This window comes from Nicotiana attenuata, chromosome 12, assembly GCF_001879085.1.
Source record: "Nicotiana attenuata strain UT chromosome 12, NIATTr2, whole genome shotgun sequence".
Lineage (NCBI taxonomy): Eukaryota > Viridiplantae > Streptophyta > Magnoliopsida > Solanales > Solanaceae > Nicotiana > Nicotiana attenuata.
The window spans coordinates 2,870,410-2,891,112 of record NC_032000.1 but is presented as its reverse complement, the minus strand read 5'-3'; the positions used below and the strand labels follow the sequence as shown (position 1 = coordinate 2,891,112).

Genomic DNA, 20,703 nt, shown 5'->3' with positions numbered 1-20,703 from the left:
TAAGTTAATTTATTAAATCCCTTGTTAAAGGTAATAATTCATTTGATGTGGTATTTTAAATTGAAAATGGTGCTTTCTTTATTCAAATAATTTCTAAAAATAACTTCATTTTTTCTTGCTGAGTTCCTAATTGGTTTAGAAGTTGCACTCTACTTTATGTTATGTAAATGAGACCCCTGGAACATCTTCATTGCATTAGTTATGGGTCCTATGTACTGAGTAACATGAGAACGTTGTTGTACAAAGTGAGGCAAAATATGTGGGCACAAGGTGCCGGGTGTGCTAAAGGCTTGAAAGTTGAGGTTATGATATGAGACATCGAGTTCTGAGATGGCTGGGGTTGTGCACCAGAAACGATATGATTGATTGAGTTGACACTATTTTCCTTACTTAAGTTCGTTCTACTTCTCTGTGTTCCAGCTATGTTTGTGTTGATTTATTTGGTTATCTTTCGTTTCCATCCGAGTTTCCTTTTTATTATTTCGACTGTTTGTAGATTGATTTATCCCTGCTGTTGATATTATTTCGTTACCTTTATCTTGATAAATGTTATCATGTCCTGTTTAATCTGTCTGATCAGTAGGTGTCTTGGCTGTTGCTCGTCACTACCCCGCCGAGGTTAGTCTTGGTACTTACTAGGCACCGTCGTGGTGTCTCATACTACACTTCTGTATATTTTTGTGTACAGATCCAGGAATTGATCGATAGTAGCTGTGCAGATCGTCGTGGTGGAGACTCAAGGTAACCTGCTGCTGCGTTCGCAGGCCTCGGAGTCACCTTCGGTTGTATTTACGTTCCATTGATTCCTTCTTATTCTGGAACAGTGTTGTATTTAATTTGCGTAATTACTCTTAGAAAGGCTTATGACTTGTACCACCGGTTTTTGGGAATTGTAATTTGTCTGAGTACAACAACAACAATCCAGTAAAATCTCACTCAGTGGGGTCTGGGGAGGGTAAAGTTAGTAAATATCCATGTTATTACTGAAAATGGTAGGCTTACCTAGTTTAGAGACTAGGTGACATCACGACTCCTTTGGAGGGATTTTTGGGTCGTGACAATTATCCATTTTTCTTGAGATATAACTGATAGTTAAACTCCAACCAAGCCTTGCGAGCTTCATCAATAGGCATCCCCAAAAATATTTGTCGGTTATTTTTCTTGCGGAACATATTCATAGTGAAACTGTAAATTTTACTCCCAACTAGAATATTAGAAATTTATTCCAACGTGCCAATACACTTCTCGATGGATGCCTCATCAACTGCAAGAGATGTAGCAGTGCTTTTGCTAGACATAAACTCTATGAGAGAGTGAATATCCTCTTTTATTAATGTTGCAGCTGTTTTTTTTCTTACTCTTTCTTACTTGACTGCTAGTGCTAACACCATCAGTTGATTTTTGTCTTTTTAGTGATGGCTCTGGAACAGAATTTATATTTTGTAGATCATCACTTTCATCGCTCATTTCATCATTAAGAAAAGTAAAGTGTTCTTTTTCACAACCATCAATATCATTTATTCCCTCTTCGTCAAGATTTAGTCCAATGCCGGACGATTGTTCTGGGTTTGCTGCACGTGCTCTTTCTCCTGTGGCAACAACATCAGCAAATAATGTGTCGTAGCAAAACCATATGAGCGAAAGATCTTTGTTCCTAAATTTTTTATATCGAGCATTCTCCTGTAAATAAATTCAAAGCCACTTTAAGCTAAAAAAGAAATTTAGCAATAAAAAAGAAAAAGAACGACACATGTAGCAATATGAGAGATGCACCTTAATTTTTTGGTCCCACCAATCATCATCTGCTATAATTGTATTTTTTGTGGCATCCCATCCTAAACATGTCTCTCCTTTCATCAACTGCTTAAAAAGTGTCCATTCGGCTTTCATGTAATCCCAATGATTTTTCAATTGTTTTTTATTATACACTCTTCCCATCTTCTTTTCGAACTCATTAATTATATTTTTCCACCCATCTTTAGATAAGTAAGTATTTGGTCTATTTTCATTTCTAATCTCTTGCTTACACAACTCAATAAATATAATATGAACCTCATCGTCCCACTTAGCGTTACTTTCCGTCATGATTGAATATAAATAATCTGAAGAAAGGAGAAACAAATATCTAATTAAAGTAGAAGAAAATTCCTCATTAGTTAGAGTGACTAATGGAATATCCAATATATCCAATAGGCTCTATTTACAATATTTAATTCTAAACTCCTCAATAATAGGTTTTCTTATATGTTTTCCATTCACAGAAACAAAAAATCTCTTGGCATTAGTTGCTCCATTCACAAAAACAAAAAAATCTCTTGGCATTCACAGAAATCTAAATATTTTCCATTCGATAATTTTTAGTGATTAATAGAAATAAAGGAATAATAACTACAACCTCCATCTAATTGTCTTTTAAAAGTTAATTATTACTTTATTCCCACATATGAAAAAAATTAAAAAAGAAAAGGTATTTAACATATTTAGCAGGTTCAACAACTATGTGCAATGTACCCCTTCTTTTACTCCTGTTAAAGATTTCAGAACATGGGCATCGCCGTAAGCCAAAATTTTAAATCAATTTCTGCCGTTTTCAATGTTGAAAATGAGACTATCGTAAATATACCGTCTAGCTAAAAATCACTTAATTATAAAAATTTTACAATCTTCTATAACAATAGTAGAAAATCAACTATGAGATATAATTGTCTATTTCCTAAGCTGTTCAAACTCAGAAACAAGGACGCATGAAACTCAAGTTCCACAGAGCAGGAAAAAAAATCAACTGGAATACTACTATGACTTGATGCATTAATCTGACATAAAAAAAATTCATTTTGTAGAAGAATTCAAACAAAAATATACAATGAGGATCGAGAAGAACTTACAATGACAATTGATTTCCACCGAATTTCTTGAAGCGCAGAAAATGAAAGATGAAGGAGAGATGAAGAGGAAAGGAGGAACGACAGTCTTCAAAGTGAAGAAAATAGGAGAAATACAATGTTTTAGGGTTTCTTTGACTGAGGGTAATTTTGGTATTACAAAAATTTATAAGGGACAAGAGAGTAATTTTTTTGGTCAAACTAAAATGGCTTTAAGCCAAAATCGAAAAAGTTGGGGTCAGCCAACTTGTTGCTTTTGTCTTTTTTTTAAGCACTTTTTAACTTTTTTTAAGCAGCTTTTTTTTTTGCCAAACACTCCAAAAATTAAAAAAAGTGCTTAAAAGCTGGTTTGACCAGCTTTTAAGCCCATCCAAACACCCTCAAAAGCAATGAAGGCTATAGTCGAACGACAGCTCATTTTTTGATTGAACAATGAGAAGAAGAAAAAAAACTGAACTAGAACTAGAACCAAGGGTGACTCAAGGGGTAGGCTAGTAAAGCATTTTCTTTAGGCCCCTAAGTTTTGGGGTCCCAAAAATATTTTTAATTATGAATTTTCTATCTTATTTTTGCTTAGACAATATTGAAGTTTATACAAACTCTTTATAAAAGTAGAAATAAGGACTGTCTATTTTTTAACAATAGAAATATTTTAGAATTTTGAATTAAGATGCTCAAATCTTCATATTGGTAAACAATATTTTTATAATAAGATCCATGGTAACACATTGTAAATACATGGCTAACATCTTAGCAACTTGAATTTTCTTACAAATATAAATACTAGTTCTACGTATTATATTTTGTAAGATAACTAAATTACAGACAAAAAGAAAGGAAAAAACCAAAGCAAATATTTGTATTACATTTTGTAAGATAACTACAATATAAATAAAACAAAAAAAGAAAATAAATGGCCCCTTATTAAAATTTAGCTTTAGGCTACGAATTTTATTGAGACGTCCTTGACTAGAACTAGAAAAAACTATTGGATTATGTTTGCAGAAACTAGAACTAGAAAAAGGAAAAACAAAAAAAAAAGGAAAATACTACTAATGGCTGTGTTTCTGCCTATGTTGCGCGAGCAATGATTTAGTTTTGAACTTTGAATGGCACCAGCCACAATTGAACTTGAAGTTGCGGTGAACTTGTTTGTTATGAGCTTTAAATCCACTTTTGGTGTGCAACTCTTTGTTGAATTTAAAACAATAGCTAGGCATCTTTTTTTTGAAATTGAATGAAACGGGTTGCCACCTTTTATAAAGGAAGGCGGGCAGGAGGTATTTACTATTAGGGGTCGTTTGGTATGGTGTATAAGAATAATGCGGAATAAGATTGTATTAGTAATGCAGGGATTAGTAATGCAAGCATTATAAGTTATGCAGATATTACTTCGTATCTACTGTTTGGTGTGGTGTATTAAAATTATAGTGCATTGCATAATTTTAAGAAAAATAATTGTTTACAAAAATGCCCTCCATATTCTCTAGCTTTAAGGGACTTTAAGGACAATTTTGTCTTCAATTATGCAAATGCATGCATTAATACCCTTGGTATTACTAGTGTCATGGTTTTCAATCCATTACTTATACACAGGTTAATACCAAGTATGATGTATAACCAATACAAGCATTAGTTATACACAGGTTGAGAAAATGTACCAGACAAGGTATTAGTAATGCACAGAGCTAATGATTGCATTATTTTTTCAAATACCTCCTGCCAAACGACCCGTTAGTGGCGAAACCACATGTGATCAGCTATGTTTGAAAAATTGCATTGTATACAATATTACATTTTAGAGGCTGAGGCGAGTCCAGGATTTCAAAAGGATGGTGTGCATGTAAAGAGGTGGATCTAGAATTAAGTATTTAACTTTAGTGAGATTTGGACATAAGAATTATAAAATTCCAAAAAAAAAAGTGAATTTTTTTTCAAGTGAAAATGGTATTTGAAAATTAGAGTTGTGTTTGGATATGAATATAATTTTGAGTTGTTTTTGAATTTTTGTGAGTGATTTGAATGAATTTTGAAAAACAACTTTTTGAAGTTTTTCAAATTTTCGAAAAATTTCAAAATTAATCTTTAAGTGAAAATTGAAAATTTTATGGCCAAACACTAATTTCGAAAAAAAATAAAATAAAAAATCAAAAAAAATGAAAAAATTCTTATGTCCAAACGGGCTCTTAGTCTACTATGAACTCACTACACTTTTAAAACTATAAGTTCAAAATTATACTCTTTTTAATTTTTTAGTGATTTTCACATATATATATATCTCTGCTCAGTGCAGAAAATAAGACCGTCCAAAGTAGGATTTGAACCGCCAATTTTACTCGTAGAGGTGCACCCAATAATTATTGCATTATAGGAGTGTTTGGGCATGGGTGCACGCACATATATTTAGTAATTTTGAAAAACTATAATATTATTATACATGGTATAGGGAGAGGAGTATGGGTTCACATGAAACCATACCCTAAGGCCTAGATATGCCCCTATTTAGAGGTACATAAGACATATTGTTGTCGGAATCATTTTACTTATTTTAAATTTGAACACCTTTGAGTTAATTTTTATATTTGCATTATAACTAAGAGGATTTTTTCCATTATATACGAAATTTTAAATTTATTTACCCGACTTTAGCTAGGTTTTTCTATATACAAAGTTTTTACAAAATATATATAAATCCGATCAAAAACTATAATTTGTATATAATTTAAATATAATTTTTTGCTGCACAAAATCCGATCAAAAGCTACAACTTATATATTTTTTGCACAGAATCCGATCAAAAAATTAATTTACATATAACTTATATACAAATATATAAGTTGTATATATTTTATATATTGTTTGTACACCCGACATACAAAATATATAGTACAACTTATTTATGTCTTCGGTAACGATCCGATCGGTTGTTTCGCTTTTTAGATCCTCGTTCTCCTAAATAATACTCCATGTATGGGCTTTTACTATTTTATGACTCGCGGGGATGGTTCGTTCGGGTTCTGAAGGGTGTGGGTTGAAATCGGAACACTTAGTTTCTTAAAAAATTGGCTTTAAAAGGTTAAGTTTGACTTGGGTCAATATTTCTAGTAAACGCTTCGGAATCGGGATTTGACAGTCCCAATAGGTTCATATGATGATTTTGAACTTGGGCGTATGTTTGGATCGGGTTTTGAATAACCTAGGAGCATTTCAGCGCTTAATATTGCATGTTGGCTCATTGAAGGTTTTAAAGTTCTTTAAATTTGGTTTGGAGTAGGTTTTGGTGTTATCGAGGTCCGTTTGAGATTTTGAGCATGCGAATAGTTCCGTATGGTGATTTAAGACTTGCACGCAAAATTTGGTGTCATTCTGAGTAGTTTAAGTATGATTCGGCGCGTTCGGAGTAAGTTGGAAGAACTTGAAGTTCATAAGTTGAATCGAATTGGTTTGGTGTGATTCTTCATTTTGATGTTGTTTTATGAGTTTTGAGGGTTCGAGCGAGTTTGTTTTATGATTACAAACTTGTTGGTATGCTTGGGTGAGGCCCCGGGGGCCTTGGGTTCCATTCGGACGATGCGCGAAAGTCGTTTGGACTTGGAAGGATTGGCTGATCAGGCTTCTGGTGCAATCGCACCTGCGGAGGGCTAGATGCAGGTGCGAGCTCGCAGAAGTGAACCAAGGGCCGCAGAAGCGCAAGGGAGTTTACTGTCTTGTGGTCGCAGAAGCGGGGAATGGACCGCCTGCATCTGCGAAGGCGCAGATGCGGGAATTTTATCGCAGAAGCAGCCTGAGACTGTGGCATGTATACCGCAAAAGTGGAGGGTGTTTCGCAGGAGCGGACACACTTCTGCGAGGAAAGGATCGCAGGTGCGATATGTGGCTGGCCAAGCCAGGACCGCAGATGCGACGTAGCTTCCGTAGAAGCGGGAGACCATCCGTAGAAGCGAAATTACTTAAGGCAGTGAGGTTGTTTAAGACGGACTTAGACCATTGTTTTGACTCATTTCTTTCATCCCTTAGGCAATTTTGGAGCTTTTGGAAAGGGAATTTCACCTAGCTATTGGAGGTAAGTAATTTTTTTCCAATTTAAGTTAAACACATTTATGGATGGATTTTAACATGAAAAATTATAGATATGGGTTTAGTTAAAAAACCTAAGTTTTGACAAAAGTGGGATTTAACAACGAAAATAATGAAATTGAGTGAAAATGATATATTTGAGTTTATGAGGTTATGAGTAACAATTATCTTTAAAAAATTTCGAAATTCGGGCACGTGGGCCGGGGGAAATTTTAGAAATCTTTCAATTGGGAGTGGACAATTACCTGAATAATTAAATTATGAACTTTTGAGTATATATTGACTAATATTTGGTTAGTTTGGGGTTGTTTGGCACCGAGTTGAGGATTTAAAGCGTATTTGTGGACCGGAAGTGAGCTTGAGAACGAGGTAAGTCTCTTGTCTAACCTTTTAAGAGAGAATTCATAGCCTTAGGTGTATTTTGTTGCGATTTACTTGTGTGGGGAGCTACGTACGCACTAGGTGACAAGTCCGTGTGTAGCTATATTTCATGTGATGTCCTGGTAGTCTTAGATTCACAGCATGCTTTGTTTGCACTGTTATGTTGATTATGCATATAAGTTGTCTTAAACAGAGCTGAGATTAAGGATTTTAAGATTTATAGTCTCTAGTTTGAATTTCTTATTTTTGGAAAGAATTGAAAAATTATAATAACTTTGAAAAATCCATGTCCACTCACGTCGCAAGTATTTCCATGAGCGAGGTAAATTCCTATACCCTCATGGGAGCGGGGCTTTTGCCTCGGCAGGTTAATAGATGCATCTATAGTTCGTGCCGTTTGACCCTCGGTAGTGCACACAGTTTAGTAATGGGATCGGGCAATACGACCTCGGCATAAATCGTGTGTGACAATACTTGAAGCCCTAGTGGATTTCATGTTCGCACTGGGATTCCAAGAGGTCATGGGCCATATGCTACGGTTCATGGATACTATGACTCAGGCTGGTTTATTTCTAGCGTACCCAGCCACATCTCAAGCGGGAAGGGGTGCACATACCCTGGAAGCTCAAGCTCTTGGGCATGCAGCTACCGTGTATCAGACCTCGGGCGCACTACCCGTGGGTGGAGCCCATCTAGTGGCAGCAGCCACACTTGAGCCCAGACCCTGCGGCCGGCGAGCCACATAAGCTATTGGACAGATGGACCAGAATACACTCTCCTATCTTTGGAGGTGAGCGACATGAGGATCCCTGGGACTTTATTGATCGATGCAGGGATAGACTGCACAACATGAGGATATTGGAGTCCCAGGAGTGGACTTTACTACTTTCCAGTTTGAGGGCAGGGCCCGTAGGTGGTGGCAGTCATATCTACACGGCAAACCAGTAGGTTCTCCTCCCATGACTTGGGACCAGTTCGTACGTATTTTTTTGGATAGTTATATTCCACCCTCTTAGAGGGAAGAGTTGCGGTTTCAGTTCGAGCAGCTCCAGTAGGGTCAGATGTCAGTGACCAACTATGAGGCGGGGTTCTCTGAGCTATCTCGCCACACACTTATTATACTTCCTCCCGATGCAAAGAGAGTGCGGAGGTTTATTATTGGTTTGCACTCTGGTATCCAGGCCACTATGGCCCGAGAGGTCGAGATGGGGACTTCTTACGAGTTAGTTGTAGAGATAGCTCGGAGGATCGAGGGTGTTCGTCAGCAGAGCCGAGAGCAGATGTTGCGGGATAAGTGGTTCTGTTATTCTAGAGGGTTCAGTGGTGCTCCATCTGGCGACAGAGGTCAATTTGGGAGAGTTCACTCTAGCAGGCCCACTTATCCAGCACCGCCACCTTCTCGGGGTGCTCCCGTGCGGCCCTATTTCAGTGCCATGCCAGAGAGTTTCTACCACCCACCAGCTATTCAGGGTTCCTCCAGTGGGTATTCAGGCCTGAAGGGCCAGACTTCAGATCAGCAGTCCTCCGTTCCAATGGGTTGTTATGAGTTCGGGGATCCTGGCCACATGAAAAGGTTTTGTCCCAAACTTCAGGGCAAGGCGGTACAGCAGGGTTCCCAGCATATGATTACAGCCCTAGCTTCCGCACCAGTCGTCCGGCGACCAAGAGGCAGAGGGCATGTGGGTAGGGGCCGTCCTAGAGGTGGAGGCCAGCCAGTCGGTGCTCCAGCTAGGTTCTATGCTTTCCCAGCCAGTCCATATGCAGTGGCCTCAGATGTCGTGATCACATGTATTATTTCTGTCCGCGGTAGGGATGCTTCGGTACTATTTGATAAAGGGTCTACATATTCATATATGTCATCTCCATTAGCTCATTTCCTGGGTATTTCTCGCGAGTCCTTGGGTACTCCTGTATATATGTCCACACCGGTGGACGATTATGTTGTTGTGGATCAGATATATCAGTCTTGTGTTATTACTTTCTGTGGTTATAAGACTAGAGCAGATCTTCTGTTGCTCGATATGACCAACTTTGAGATCATCCTATGCATGGACTGTTTATCTCCATATCACGCCATCCTTGACGACCCGACCAGTCGTTTTGCTTTGTAGATCCATATTCCCCTAAATAAGACTCCCCGTATGTTATTTTAATGTTTTATGACTTGTGGGGATGGTTAGTTCGGGTTTGAAAGGGTTCGTATTGAAATCGTAACACATAGTTCCTTAAAAAATTGGCTTTAAAAGGTTAAGTTTGACTTGGTCAACATTTCTAGTAAACGACCTCGGAACCGAGATTTGACGGTCCCAATAGGTTCATATGATAATTTTTGACTTGGACGTCTGTTCGGATCGAATTTTGGATGACCCAAGAGCGTTTCGACACTTAATATTGGAAGTTGGCTCATTGAAGGATTTAAAGTTCTTTAAATTTGGTTTGGAGTAGGTTTTGGTGTTATCAAGGTCCGTTTAGGATTCAACCTAGGAATAGTTCCGTATGGTGATTTAAGGCTTGCACGCAAAATTTAGTGTCATTCTAAGTAGTTTAAGTATGATTCGCGCGTTCAGAGTAAGTTGGAAGAGCTTGAAGTTCATAAGTTGATTCGATTTGTTTGGAGTGTGATTCTTCGTTTTGATATTGTTTTATGCGTTCCGAGGGTTCGAGCGAGTTCATTTTATGATTAGAAACTTACTGGTATGCTTGGGCGAGGCCCGGGGTCCTCGGGTGCCATTCAGATGATGCGCGGAAGTCGTTTGGAATTTGAAGGATTGGTTGAAGCATCAGGCTTCTGGTGCAATCGCACCGGCGGAGGGCTAGTCGCAGGTGCGAGCTCGCAGAAGCGAACCAAGGTCCGCAGAAGCGCAAGGGAGTGGATGTCCTGTAGTCGTAGAAGTGGGGAATGGACTGCATCTGCGAAGGCATAGATGTGAGATTTTTATCACAGAAGCGGCCTGGGACTGTGGCCTGTAGACCGCATAAGCGGAGGGTATTCCGCAAGTGCGAGATATGGCTGGCTAGGCCTGGACCGTAGATGCGACTTAGCTTCCACAGAAGCAGGTGACTGTCTACAGAAGAAAAATCACTAAATGCGGTGTGTCGTTTAAGAAGGACGCAGACCATTGTTTTGACTCATTTCTTTTATCCCTTGGGCCTTTGGAGCTTTTAGGGAGGAATTTTTACCTAACTATTTGAGGTAAGTAATTTCTATCCAATGTAAGTTAAATACATAGATTATGATCGGATTTAACATGAAAAATTGTAGAAATTATGAATTTAGTTAAAAAACCTAGATTTTGATAAAAATGAGATTTAACCACGAAAATGATTATGAAATTGAGTGAAAATGATATATTTGAGTTCGTGAGGTTATGGGTAATAATTATCTTCAAAAATTTTCGGAATTCAGGCACGTGGGCCCGGGTGTGAATTTTAGGAATCTTCCAATTGGGGATCGATAATTTCCCTAATTGTTAAATTATGAACTTTTGAGTATATACTGACTTATTTATATAATATTTGGTTAGTTTCGGGTTGTTTGCCACCGAGTTGGATTTAAAGCGTATTTGTAGATCGGAAGTGAGCTTGAGAATGCGGTAAGTCTCTTGCCTAACCTTGTAAGAGGGAACTCATCCCCTTAGGTGTATTTTCTTGTGAATTACTTGTGTGGGGATCTACGTACGCACTAGGTAATGAGAGTGAGTGTGTAGCTATATTTCATATGATGTACGGGTAGTCTTAGATTCACATCATGCTTTGTTTGCACTGTTATATTGATTATGCTTATTAATTGTCTTAAATAGAGCTGAGATTAAGGATTTTAAGATTTAAAATATTCCGTTTAGATTTCTTATTTTTGGAAATAATTGAAGAATTTTACAATAACTTTGAAAATCCATGTCCACTCGCGTCGCAAGTATTTCCGCGAGTGAGGTAAATTCCTCTACTCTCATGGGAGCGGGTTGTTCGCCTCGGCAGGTTAATAGATGCATCTATAGTTCGTATCGTTCGACCCTCGGTAGTGCACATATTTTATTATTGGGATCAGACCGTATGACACGGCATAAATCGTGCGTGACAATACTCGAAGCCTAAGTATACTTGATATTATGTTATGGCTCGACAGGTTATACTTCTTTAATTTAAAACTTGATTTGGGAATTGATATTAGTCGAAGAATTATTCATTCACTGCTTGTTATTGAGTTCTTACTATTGTTTACACATTCCATGATTCTTTAGTATTTCTGTATTATATTTGTTGGCCCATAGTAAGTGTCGATATCGACAGCTCGTCACTACTTCTTCGAGGTTATACTGGATACTTACTGGGTACATATATTTTATGTACTCACGCTACACTTCTGCACTAATCGTGCAGGATCTGAGGCAGGTGCATCTGGCAGTCATACCAGCGCGTACCACTGATACCCCGAGGCCTAGTGGTGAGTTGTTTTCCTGAGCCGTTCTGCAGCACCCCGAGCCTCTCTTTTGCATTTAGTTTCTGTCTATTTTATTTCAGACATTAGTTAGAGTTTTATATATTCTACTAGTTGCTCATATACTTGTGACACCAGGTCTTGAAATTTATGGTAGTAGACACTTGATGACTTTTGAGTATTTATTTCGTCACATGTGTTCTTATAATTGTTTACTCTTTATTTTATTAAATTTCTCACTTCTTACTTATCTTATGATTAAATATCAACTATATCTAAATTATTAAAAGGAACAATCACATGGTTAGTTCATTGTTGGCTTGCTAGTGGTAACGCTAGGCGCCATCACGTCCTATAGGAGAAATTGGGTCGTGGCATCTTCTTATTGGAGTTTCAATTTGAAATTACAACTAAAACTAACTCGAATCTTGTAACAACCGACCAAGCATTTTGAGTTCTAGAACCTAATTATACGCCATATATTATAGAGGCGGACTAGGAAATCTAGTATATGGGTGCACTACTAAAAAAAGGAGAAAAAATTGATCCCTAATCCTCTTAATAAATAACTTAACTTTCAACCAAGTGCACCATTCTACCTTCTTGCAACATGGGTGCCAACAGTTAATATTGTACTAATTTTAAAAAATACGTACATACAACAACAACATCAACGACCTAGTAAAATTCCACTAGTGGGGTCTGGGGAGGGTAGTGTGTACGCAGACCTTACCCCTACCCCGAGGGAGTAGATATGCTGTTTCCGAAAGACTCTCGGCTCAAGACAAAAAGACAAAAGGAGAAAATATCAGTAATACCACAGAAATCATAGGAAAAATAGGAACAACATGAAAGCTAGAAGAAAGATACAAAGCAAAAGCGAAATAGTATCCCTACCAGACTAGTCTCTCAAAGTAATGACGTAAGGCAAGACTCAACTACCTCCTAACCTTCAACCCTAATACTCGCCCTCCACATGATCCTATCAAGTGCCATGTCCTCGGAAATCTGGAGCCTCGCCATATCCTGCCTGATCACCTCCCCCCAATACTTCTTAAGCCGCCTTCTACCTCTTCTCATGCCCTCCACAACCAGCCGTTGGCACCTCCTTACCGGAGCATCTGAGCTTCTCCTCTGAACATGCCCGAACCATCTGAGCCTCGCTTTCCGCATCTTGTCATCAATGGGAGCCACGCACACCTTCTACCGAATATCATCATTCCTAATCTTATCCAGCCTAGTATGCCCGCACATCCACCTCAACATCCTCATTTATGCTACCTTCATCTTCTAGACATGTGAGTTCTTAACAGGCCAACACTCAGCCGCATACATCATGGCCGGTCTAACCACCGCTTTGTAGAACTTATCTTTGTGTATACTCTAGATGCTAATCTCCACTTCATCCATCCTACCCCAATACGGTGTGTGACATCATTGTCGATCTCCTCTCCTCCCTGGATAACCAGCCCAAGGTACTTGAAGCTGCCTCTACTTGGGATGACCTGTGATTCAAGCCTCATAATCAAGTGACCATTGTTTTAATTAGGAGCCCATTTGGATGGGCTTATTTTAAGTGACTTTTAAGCCAAAATAGCTTTGAAGCCATAAGTTAGGAATTCTAGCTTTTGGCTTTTGGCTTGTTTTTGTCATTTTAGCTTAAAAACAAGTTCTTAAAAGCACTTTTTACTTTATCCAAACACTACAAAATGACTTAAAAGCTATTTTGGCTTAAAAACACTTAAAACAAGCCAATCCAAACATGCTCTAAGTCACATTTGTGTCCAAAAACACCATAATATATGTATGTCATCATTGATTTGCATTGTTAAGCATATTAAAATAAGTAACTAGATATTGCATTATGATAATATGAGAAACCAACCAAAAAATAGTACTCCTAGTTAAGAGCTCATTACATGTAAAATACTCTTTGTAAAGCATGTTAAATGCGTATTAACGAAAAGGATACAAATATATACAAATACTTTAAGCTTTTGCAAAGCAATATTATAATTACACATATTTTGCATTCATTCGAGTAAAAGTTTTCCATGAAAATAGTGCATGAAACTACATGCATTTCTAGCTGTATAGTTTCGATAGTCCAACCGTTTAATCTTATCTAATTTGTTAGATATAGTTTATAATTTCTTCTACCGTATGTCTTAAAGCTGCACAACTAATTTCAATAACCTTAAGTAAATTAATTTATTACGATACTCATTTAATCATCTTTTCTATTTCCTCCAGTCCAAAATAAGTAATTTTTTGAATGTTTTCACACAAATTAAGAGATCCACCTTTTAACATTAATTAGTAATGAAATTGACCATATTAACCTTTACTATCTCACATAAACACTTCTAACACATACTCAAACACTATTTACTCCAAGGCCAATGTAGGAAAAAAAATAATTCATTCATTCTTGAAATCCAGAAAAATTACTTATTTTGTCACAAAAAAATGCCAAAAAATTACTTATTTTGGACCGAATAGAGTATTTTTTACCGTTCTATTCCCTTTAATTTTCATTAACAAGTTTTTTTTTCCTTAAAAAGCTTATATTCAAATGTTACGCTATGCTCTACTGAGCTAATGAACAAGATCAAAGAAATTCAAAACCAAAGATAAGCTAACAATTATCAAAGGCTGAATACATCTGGAGACATTTAAAATTGGCATTATTTTTTATTTAGACACCTAAATTTAAGGGTATTCCAATTGAGCACTTATAGTACCCTAAACGTTTTCAGTTAGACACTTCTTGCTGAGTTGGCACATAGAGTGAACTTCACCCAAAATAAGCGCGTGAAGAGCTCAAAAAATACATTTTATCTTTTTATTTCTTTCTTTCTTCTTCTTCTTCTTCTTTTCTCTACACCATCACTTCCACCATTGTCTCCCCCACTTTCACCATTGTTGTGCCTCCACCATTAATTTAGCTCGAAAGTTTGAACCAACAATCGTCTCAGTTGATTGAAACCGAAGTGAGACCGTATTCTTCATTTGAAGTCAAAACACCATTAATGGAGTCTTTAAGAAAGCTTGAAGATTTAAAATGGGTTACTTGATTTGATGAAAAATTGAGAAATTAATATTGGGATTCTTTCGAGTCTTCGTGGGGAATCTTTAGCTGAAGTTGTAACAAATTTGGAGGAGTTTCTCTTGAAATTTTGGATTAAAATCGTGGTCGGAACAAGAATACACATTAAGATAGCGAAAAACACCAAGAACAATGATTTCAAGAACATCAATATGTCCTTTTTTGTCTTTTCTTTTGTTAATAATGTGCCATTTTTTGATTGGGTGTAAATTAAAGTTTTTTTTTCTTTTTGAGAATGTTATGTTATTTTGTTTACTAAATAGATTTTAAAATATTTTTTTTCTTTTTTGGCCAAATACATAACTGGACTCTTAAACTTGATCTTTTTTGTCACTTGGACACTTAAACATAGAGTTGTTCCTATCAGGCCCTTCAATTAAACCATATATGTGCCAATTAGACACTTTGTAGACCATCTGAGAAAATTTTTTATAAAAATTAACGTTGGATATGTAATTAGCTGCACTTGTGTATTTGATAGCTTTTAAGGCTTTCTTCTTTGCTTATGAAATAGTTGCATTTGTGTATTTGACAGCTTTGCTCTTTTGTGAAAGTACTATTTTTGTTAAAAGTTGTTAATGTCAAAATGCAACTTCTATCAACCACTTGTGTGTTTTAGTTTGTAAAGTTTTATTCCAATAGCGTTAAAAGAGAACAAGCATGCCAAATGAGAATAGTCAAATCCATGTACACTATACTTTCTTTTAAAAAAAAATTAAGAGGAAAAATGATGGGTTCACGGGAAGAAGAAGAGAAATAGAATGTAGGGTAAAAATTAGCTTTAAGTGGAATAATATATTAGAATATAATAATTATAAAATAATAATCACAACCTTTTTCTCATGTTCACGCGTCTTTTCTCACGCACTCAATTATGTCACTACAAAGTATCTAATTGGCACAAATGTGGTTTAGTTGAAGGGCCTAATAGGAACAACTCTATGTTTAAGTTTCAAGTGACAAAAAGGGTCAAGTTTAAGGGCCCAGTTATGTATTCTGCCTTCTTTTTTTAACTCAAAATGATATATATCTTTTTTTTTATTTGTCATTCGCCACGTTAGCAGCGAGTGCATTGCACAGACTTTGTAAGTTTGACTAATTATCAAAAAAGTGCCTAATTGAAATAAATTTAGAATAATATAAGTGCTCAATAGGAATATCCTTAAGTTTAGATGTCTAAATGGAAAAAATTGTGCCAACTTTAAGTGTCTGCATATCTATTCGGCCATTATTAAAATCAGAGATCTCGGTCCATTCAAGGAAATGAACCTTTTTTTAAAATAATAATAATAATAATAATAATAATAATAATAATAATAATAATAATAGGGAGCCATATGTCATTAAAAGTCGGATTAATCAAGCAATAGATTCAGACAAAGTTAGTCTTCAATTTAGCGATAGAGAACCTTTTTATTTAGCACAAAACTGATTATTTAGCATAAAACTGATTATTTAGCAGGAAAACAAATATAAATTCTCTCTCTCTCTCTCTCTGACACCAACTTCTCAAAATGAAAACCATGAAACTCACTTTACCCCTAATTATCCTTTTCATATTCATCGCCTTCTCTGTTCCTTCCTCCGCACGAAAACCCCACGTCATCAACTTCCGATCACGGAATCTCTACCCGGAATCATTCACCTGGGATCCTAAATCTCAGCACTTCATCGTCGGCAGCACCCGCCGCCAGAAACTTCTCTCCGTCTCTGACGCTGGCGTCGTTGAAACTCTAATCTCCGACGCCTCTCTCCCTAAAAACTCCTCCTTCCTCGGCCTCACCGTCGACCGCCGCAACAACCGCCTCCTCGCCTGCATCCACCGCATGCCGTCGCCAGAATCTCCCGAGCCTTTCAATGCCCTCGCCGCCTACGACCTCCGATCACGCCTCCGCCTCTTCCTCTCCCCTCTCGTCGACACCGTCACCGAGGAAGCTCACTCGGCCGTCGCAAACGACGTTGCTGTCGATTTCTCCGGCAATGCTTACGTCACGAACTCCGGTGGTAATTTCATCTGGAAAATTGACATAAACGGCGGCGTTTTAGTCTTATCTAAATCTAAGGCATACAAATCCCATCCCGTGGACACGACCACAGAGTATCATAAATGCGGCCTAAACGGCATCGTTTACAGCTCCAATGGTTACTTACTAGTCGTCCAATCAAATACGGGGAAAATGTTCAAAGTCGACGTTGATGACGGAACGGCAAGGACCGTTAGATTGAACAAGGACTTAACGGCAGCTGATGGAATGGCAATTAGAAAAGATGGCGTCGTATTAGTCGTGAGTCAACACAAGTTGTATTTCTTAAGGAGCAATGATGGGTGGGGAGAGGGAGTGGTATTTGACGAAACTGCCCTTGAATGGGAGAGATTTCCTACGTCTGTGGCAGTAGGAGATCGGAATAGGGTATATGTGTTATATGGGCATGTAATGGAGGGTAAAATGGGAAATGCTGAAAGAGAAAAGTTTAGTATAGTTGAAGTGGAATCCGAGGAAGAGAATAAAGAAGATGATATTTGGTTATATGGATTGATTGGATTAGGATTAGCTTATTTCTTGTTTTGGAGATTCCAAATGCGTAAGCTAGTGGAAAATATGAACAAGAAAACTGCTTGATTTTTTTTTTTTTTTTTTGGTTTTTATATTTGTTTGTAGTTTATAGTGAGATATTACAAGTATTTGTTGTTTCCACTATAATAAAATGATTTTATGGGTGTTAACTTATTATATGCACTTTGCTCTACATTAGACTAACAATACTTAATCCTAGAACATGCTCCAATTCCATCCCAAGCAAGTTAGATAAGCTATTTGAATCCTAATGTCCATGTCCCACTTACGCTGTTCTTAATTCAACATTATAAAAGATTAGTTTCTCTAAAAATCCATCTTTGTATCCCTGACTTGCCAGCTTGATCGCTTGTCTTATTTACCATTTTCTTAGCAGGTGCCAGCTTGATCGCTTGTCTTATTTACCATTTTCTTAGCAGGTGGTTTATGTCTGGTCCTTTCAGGTTGCTTGCCTGGAGTCTAGCGTTAGGAGTTCTTTACATTTTCTGTTGGCATATAAATCTCTAACAAGACTGAAAGATTCGTAGCAAACATTGTAGCTAAAGTATACGTACTAACATGACTAAAACTTAGTCTCAACTAATTGGTATCATCTATATGAATCTTTTTCTTTCATTATAGCCCCTTTTTTTCACGAGGTTTGCATGATATCAATCATGTAAGGCTTTGTAATTTAATGAAAAGATAAAATGAAAATCTTTTATCTGAAAATACTTCAATAGTCTTGACATTGAGCTCATTGACCCATGCAAACCTTGTCTAAGGTAATCATTTAGGCATGAGTTAAGCTACAATGAATAGTAGCATAAGAAAAGTCTGTAAAGTTTCTTGAAAATGTATCTGAGCATAACAACATTTCTAGTGACAAGTTAGTGAACTGCTTTATTCAAAATGTTGGGAAGGGTTGGTGCAACAGGAGAAGAAGGCAACACTTTTTCCTTCTCTGAGTGATGAGGGCTTACTGCCTTCTTATTATCTCCAATTTTAGGCTTCTTTTCATCAGCTTCACTCTTTGGTTTGTTTACATTGCCTTCCATTTTTGCCTTCTTTTCATCAGTTTCACTCTTTGGTTTCTTCCCATTGTCTTCTACCTTTGGCTTCGTTAAATCACCTTCACTCTTTGGTTTCCCTTTGTCATCCATTTTCGGTTTCTTGTCATTTTCAACTTTTGGATTCTTTTGGTTTTCCGCTCCAGTTTTTGGTTTGGCCTTGGAAATTCCCAGCAGCTCCTTGAGGGAACTCCCGATATCAGCTACTTCAAGTGCCTCTGCAGGCTCAGTAGCAAAAAGGGCAAGTCCACCTAATGTTGTAGCTGCCAAGCTTATCAATTCTCTTCTTGAAACAGCAGCTGCGGTCGTTTCCTGCAGATGTCGCTCCTTTTCTTTGCCTTTCAACTGGAAGGGAAAGAGACATGCTAAGGTACAAAAGAAAAAACATCTAAAATGTTGCAGAACCAGCTACACCTGTCTACGTTGAAAAAAAAACATTTATACTTGGAATTACTCATTAAATGACGCTCAACTTCATATCTGATTGATAGAAGGAAATAACATCAGGAATGGAAAAGCAGAGCAACTTCCCAAATACCACACGGAAGCTTAATCATTGATTTTGCTTGTACACATGACAATCGGTGAGTAGATAAAAAAGTACATAGGAAGCATATATCATAGCACATATCTCATTTGCTATAGTAACACGCATACAAGGCTCAGTCCTTACCAAATTTTACATGGAAATATGCATATTTTGCTAGTTTATGTAACAAGATCCTGGTTCCTACACTAACAAAACAGAAAAAAGGTGGTTTCTGCCTTCAGATCAAAAGCCAAGGCTCATCAAACTTAAAAGAATCAAATGGTTAAGTTGAGCAGCTGAAGAACTACATTTGTCATCGGAACAAAAACATCCTGTCAAGTAAAAACATTTATTATCATGGGGTACTGATTAATGCACTTGTCATAAGAGTTTGCCACATGATTTCATCAATTATTTCAGTGTGCTGCCTTTACTTTTGTCTTATGATATTTACAATCATTTAGTATTATGTATATTAATGACGTCTGTTTTTTTTAATCACCTCCCATTTGACTCCCCTTTGATCCCCCTTTGTTGGAGCTATTGCTCCTTTCGTGACTCGAACCCACGACCCTGGGGGTGCTGAGCAACCCCCTCTGGTCAATGACGTCTGCTGCAACATGAGTTGCTTACATGTTTTACAATAGTAAAACATTTGAAAATCCTAAACTCTGCAAAGGCCACCATATAACTCAAGGAAGCCAATGCTATATTTCCAGTGATGATTGGATTGACCTAAAATAGAGAAGTGTTCCAGCAATTGGAACTCAACAATTTAGAAGTCTTCATGAGGTAATCTATGGTTGTTAGACTATCCTACAGACCGCCTCACATCAACTAGTTAGAAAATGCTACTCTCAAGTCACTTCCCAAGAAGGTAACATCAACTCCCCCTACCCCCCCCCCCCCCCTACTTGTCAACCCACATTCCACTTTATGTAGCAAATTTTCTAGGCAGGTTGGTATTACAAATATTTGGCATATTTCTCCTATAACACTATATCACACACAGTTCAAAAGTTCAACTCCTTGATCCCTATACTTTATTAAATGGTGTGCAGCAATAGGGTAGATAGATTAACATGCAGCAACTTTTAAGTGCTCAACATTAACAGAACAAGGGTATCTAAACTGCCATAGGACAATAGAACAAACAGAGGGAGACTGCAGAAAGTCTACTATACCAGTTTGATTGATATAATAAGATAAAGAAGTGGTTGATCTTGCATTTTCTTTGAAGCACAAAGAGCAGGGACATATATCAGAAGCAGATACCAATATTTGGTCTCTTATAGCTAAAAAGATCCAAATTGTATGTTCTTTACCTCAATATTCTCCCATTTAAGATTTCTACAGAAATAGATGTGACTGAAAAACGGAAAATGCTGCAAGCTGCCCAAATGTAAAATCCCAAGCTAATATTGACTTCTCTTTCTTCTTTGAAAATGCAAGTGTTGAGGGTATTAGGACTCATTTGTGCTGATCTATTGTAGATAGATGATAGCTTGTAGGTAATATTGTTAGATGTTGCACTCATCTTATACGTGATGTACTTGCCTCCTTTTTTTTTCCTATTTTCTTTTTTTTTTTAGGGGGGGGGGGGGGGGGGTAGGGGTAGGGGGGGGGTTGGTAAGGGTAGGTTGGAGTGTACGTTATCGTTCGTTT

General features: G+C 37.3%; 3 protein-coding genes across 3 annotated transcripts in view; 1 reads left to right on the top strand and 2 right to left on the bottom strand.

Moving 5' to 3' along the window:
- Window positions 1,221-1,938, bottom strand: LOC109235812. The gene is made up of 3 exons (XM_019402065.1): window positions 1,774-1,938; window positions 1,359-1,680; window positions 1,221-1,264 (listed from the first exon to the last, which is right to left on the bottom strand). Exons 1-3 carry the CDS (start codon window positions 1,936-1,938, stop codon window positions 1,221-1,223), a joined length of 531 nt encoding a protein of 176 aa, XP_019257610.1.
- LOC109235163 lies at window positions 16,269-17,616 on the top strand. Its single transcript, XM_019401149.1, has one exon. The coding sequence runs from the start codon at window positions 16,399-16,401 to the stop codon at window positions 17,503-17,505; it is 1,107 nt and encodes a 368-aa protein (XP_019256694.1). The 5' UTR covers window positions 16,269-16,398; the 3' UTR covers window positions 17,506-17,616.
- Window positions 18,133-20,703, bottom strand: part of LOC109235162 — a 6,101-nt gene continuing 3,530 nt past the window's right edge. Inside the window, exon 2 of the mRNA XM_019401148.1 lies at window positions 18,133-18,854. Within this exon, the coding sequence (XP_019256693.1) occupies window positions 18,330-18,854 (525 nt within the window). The 3' untranslated portion in view covers window positions 18,133-18,329. The remainder of the gene's footprint in view (window positions 18,855-20,703) is intronic.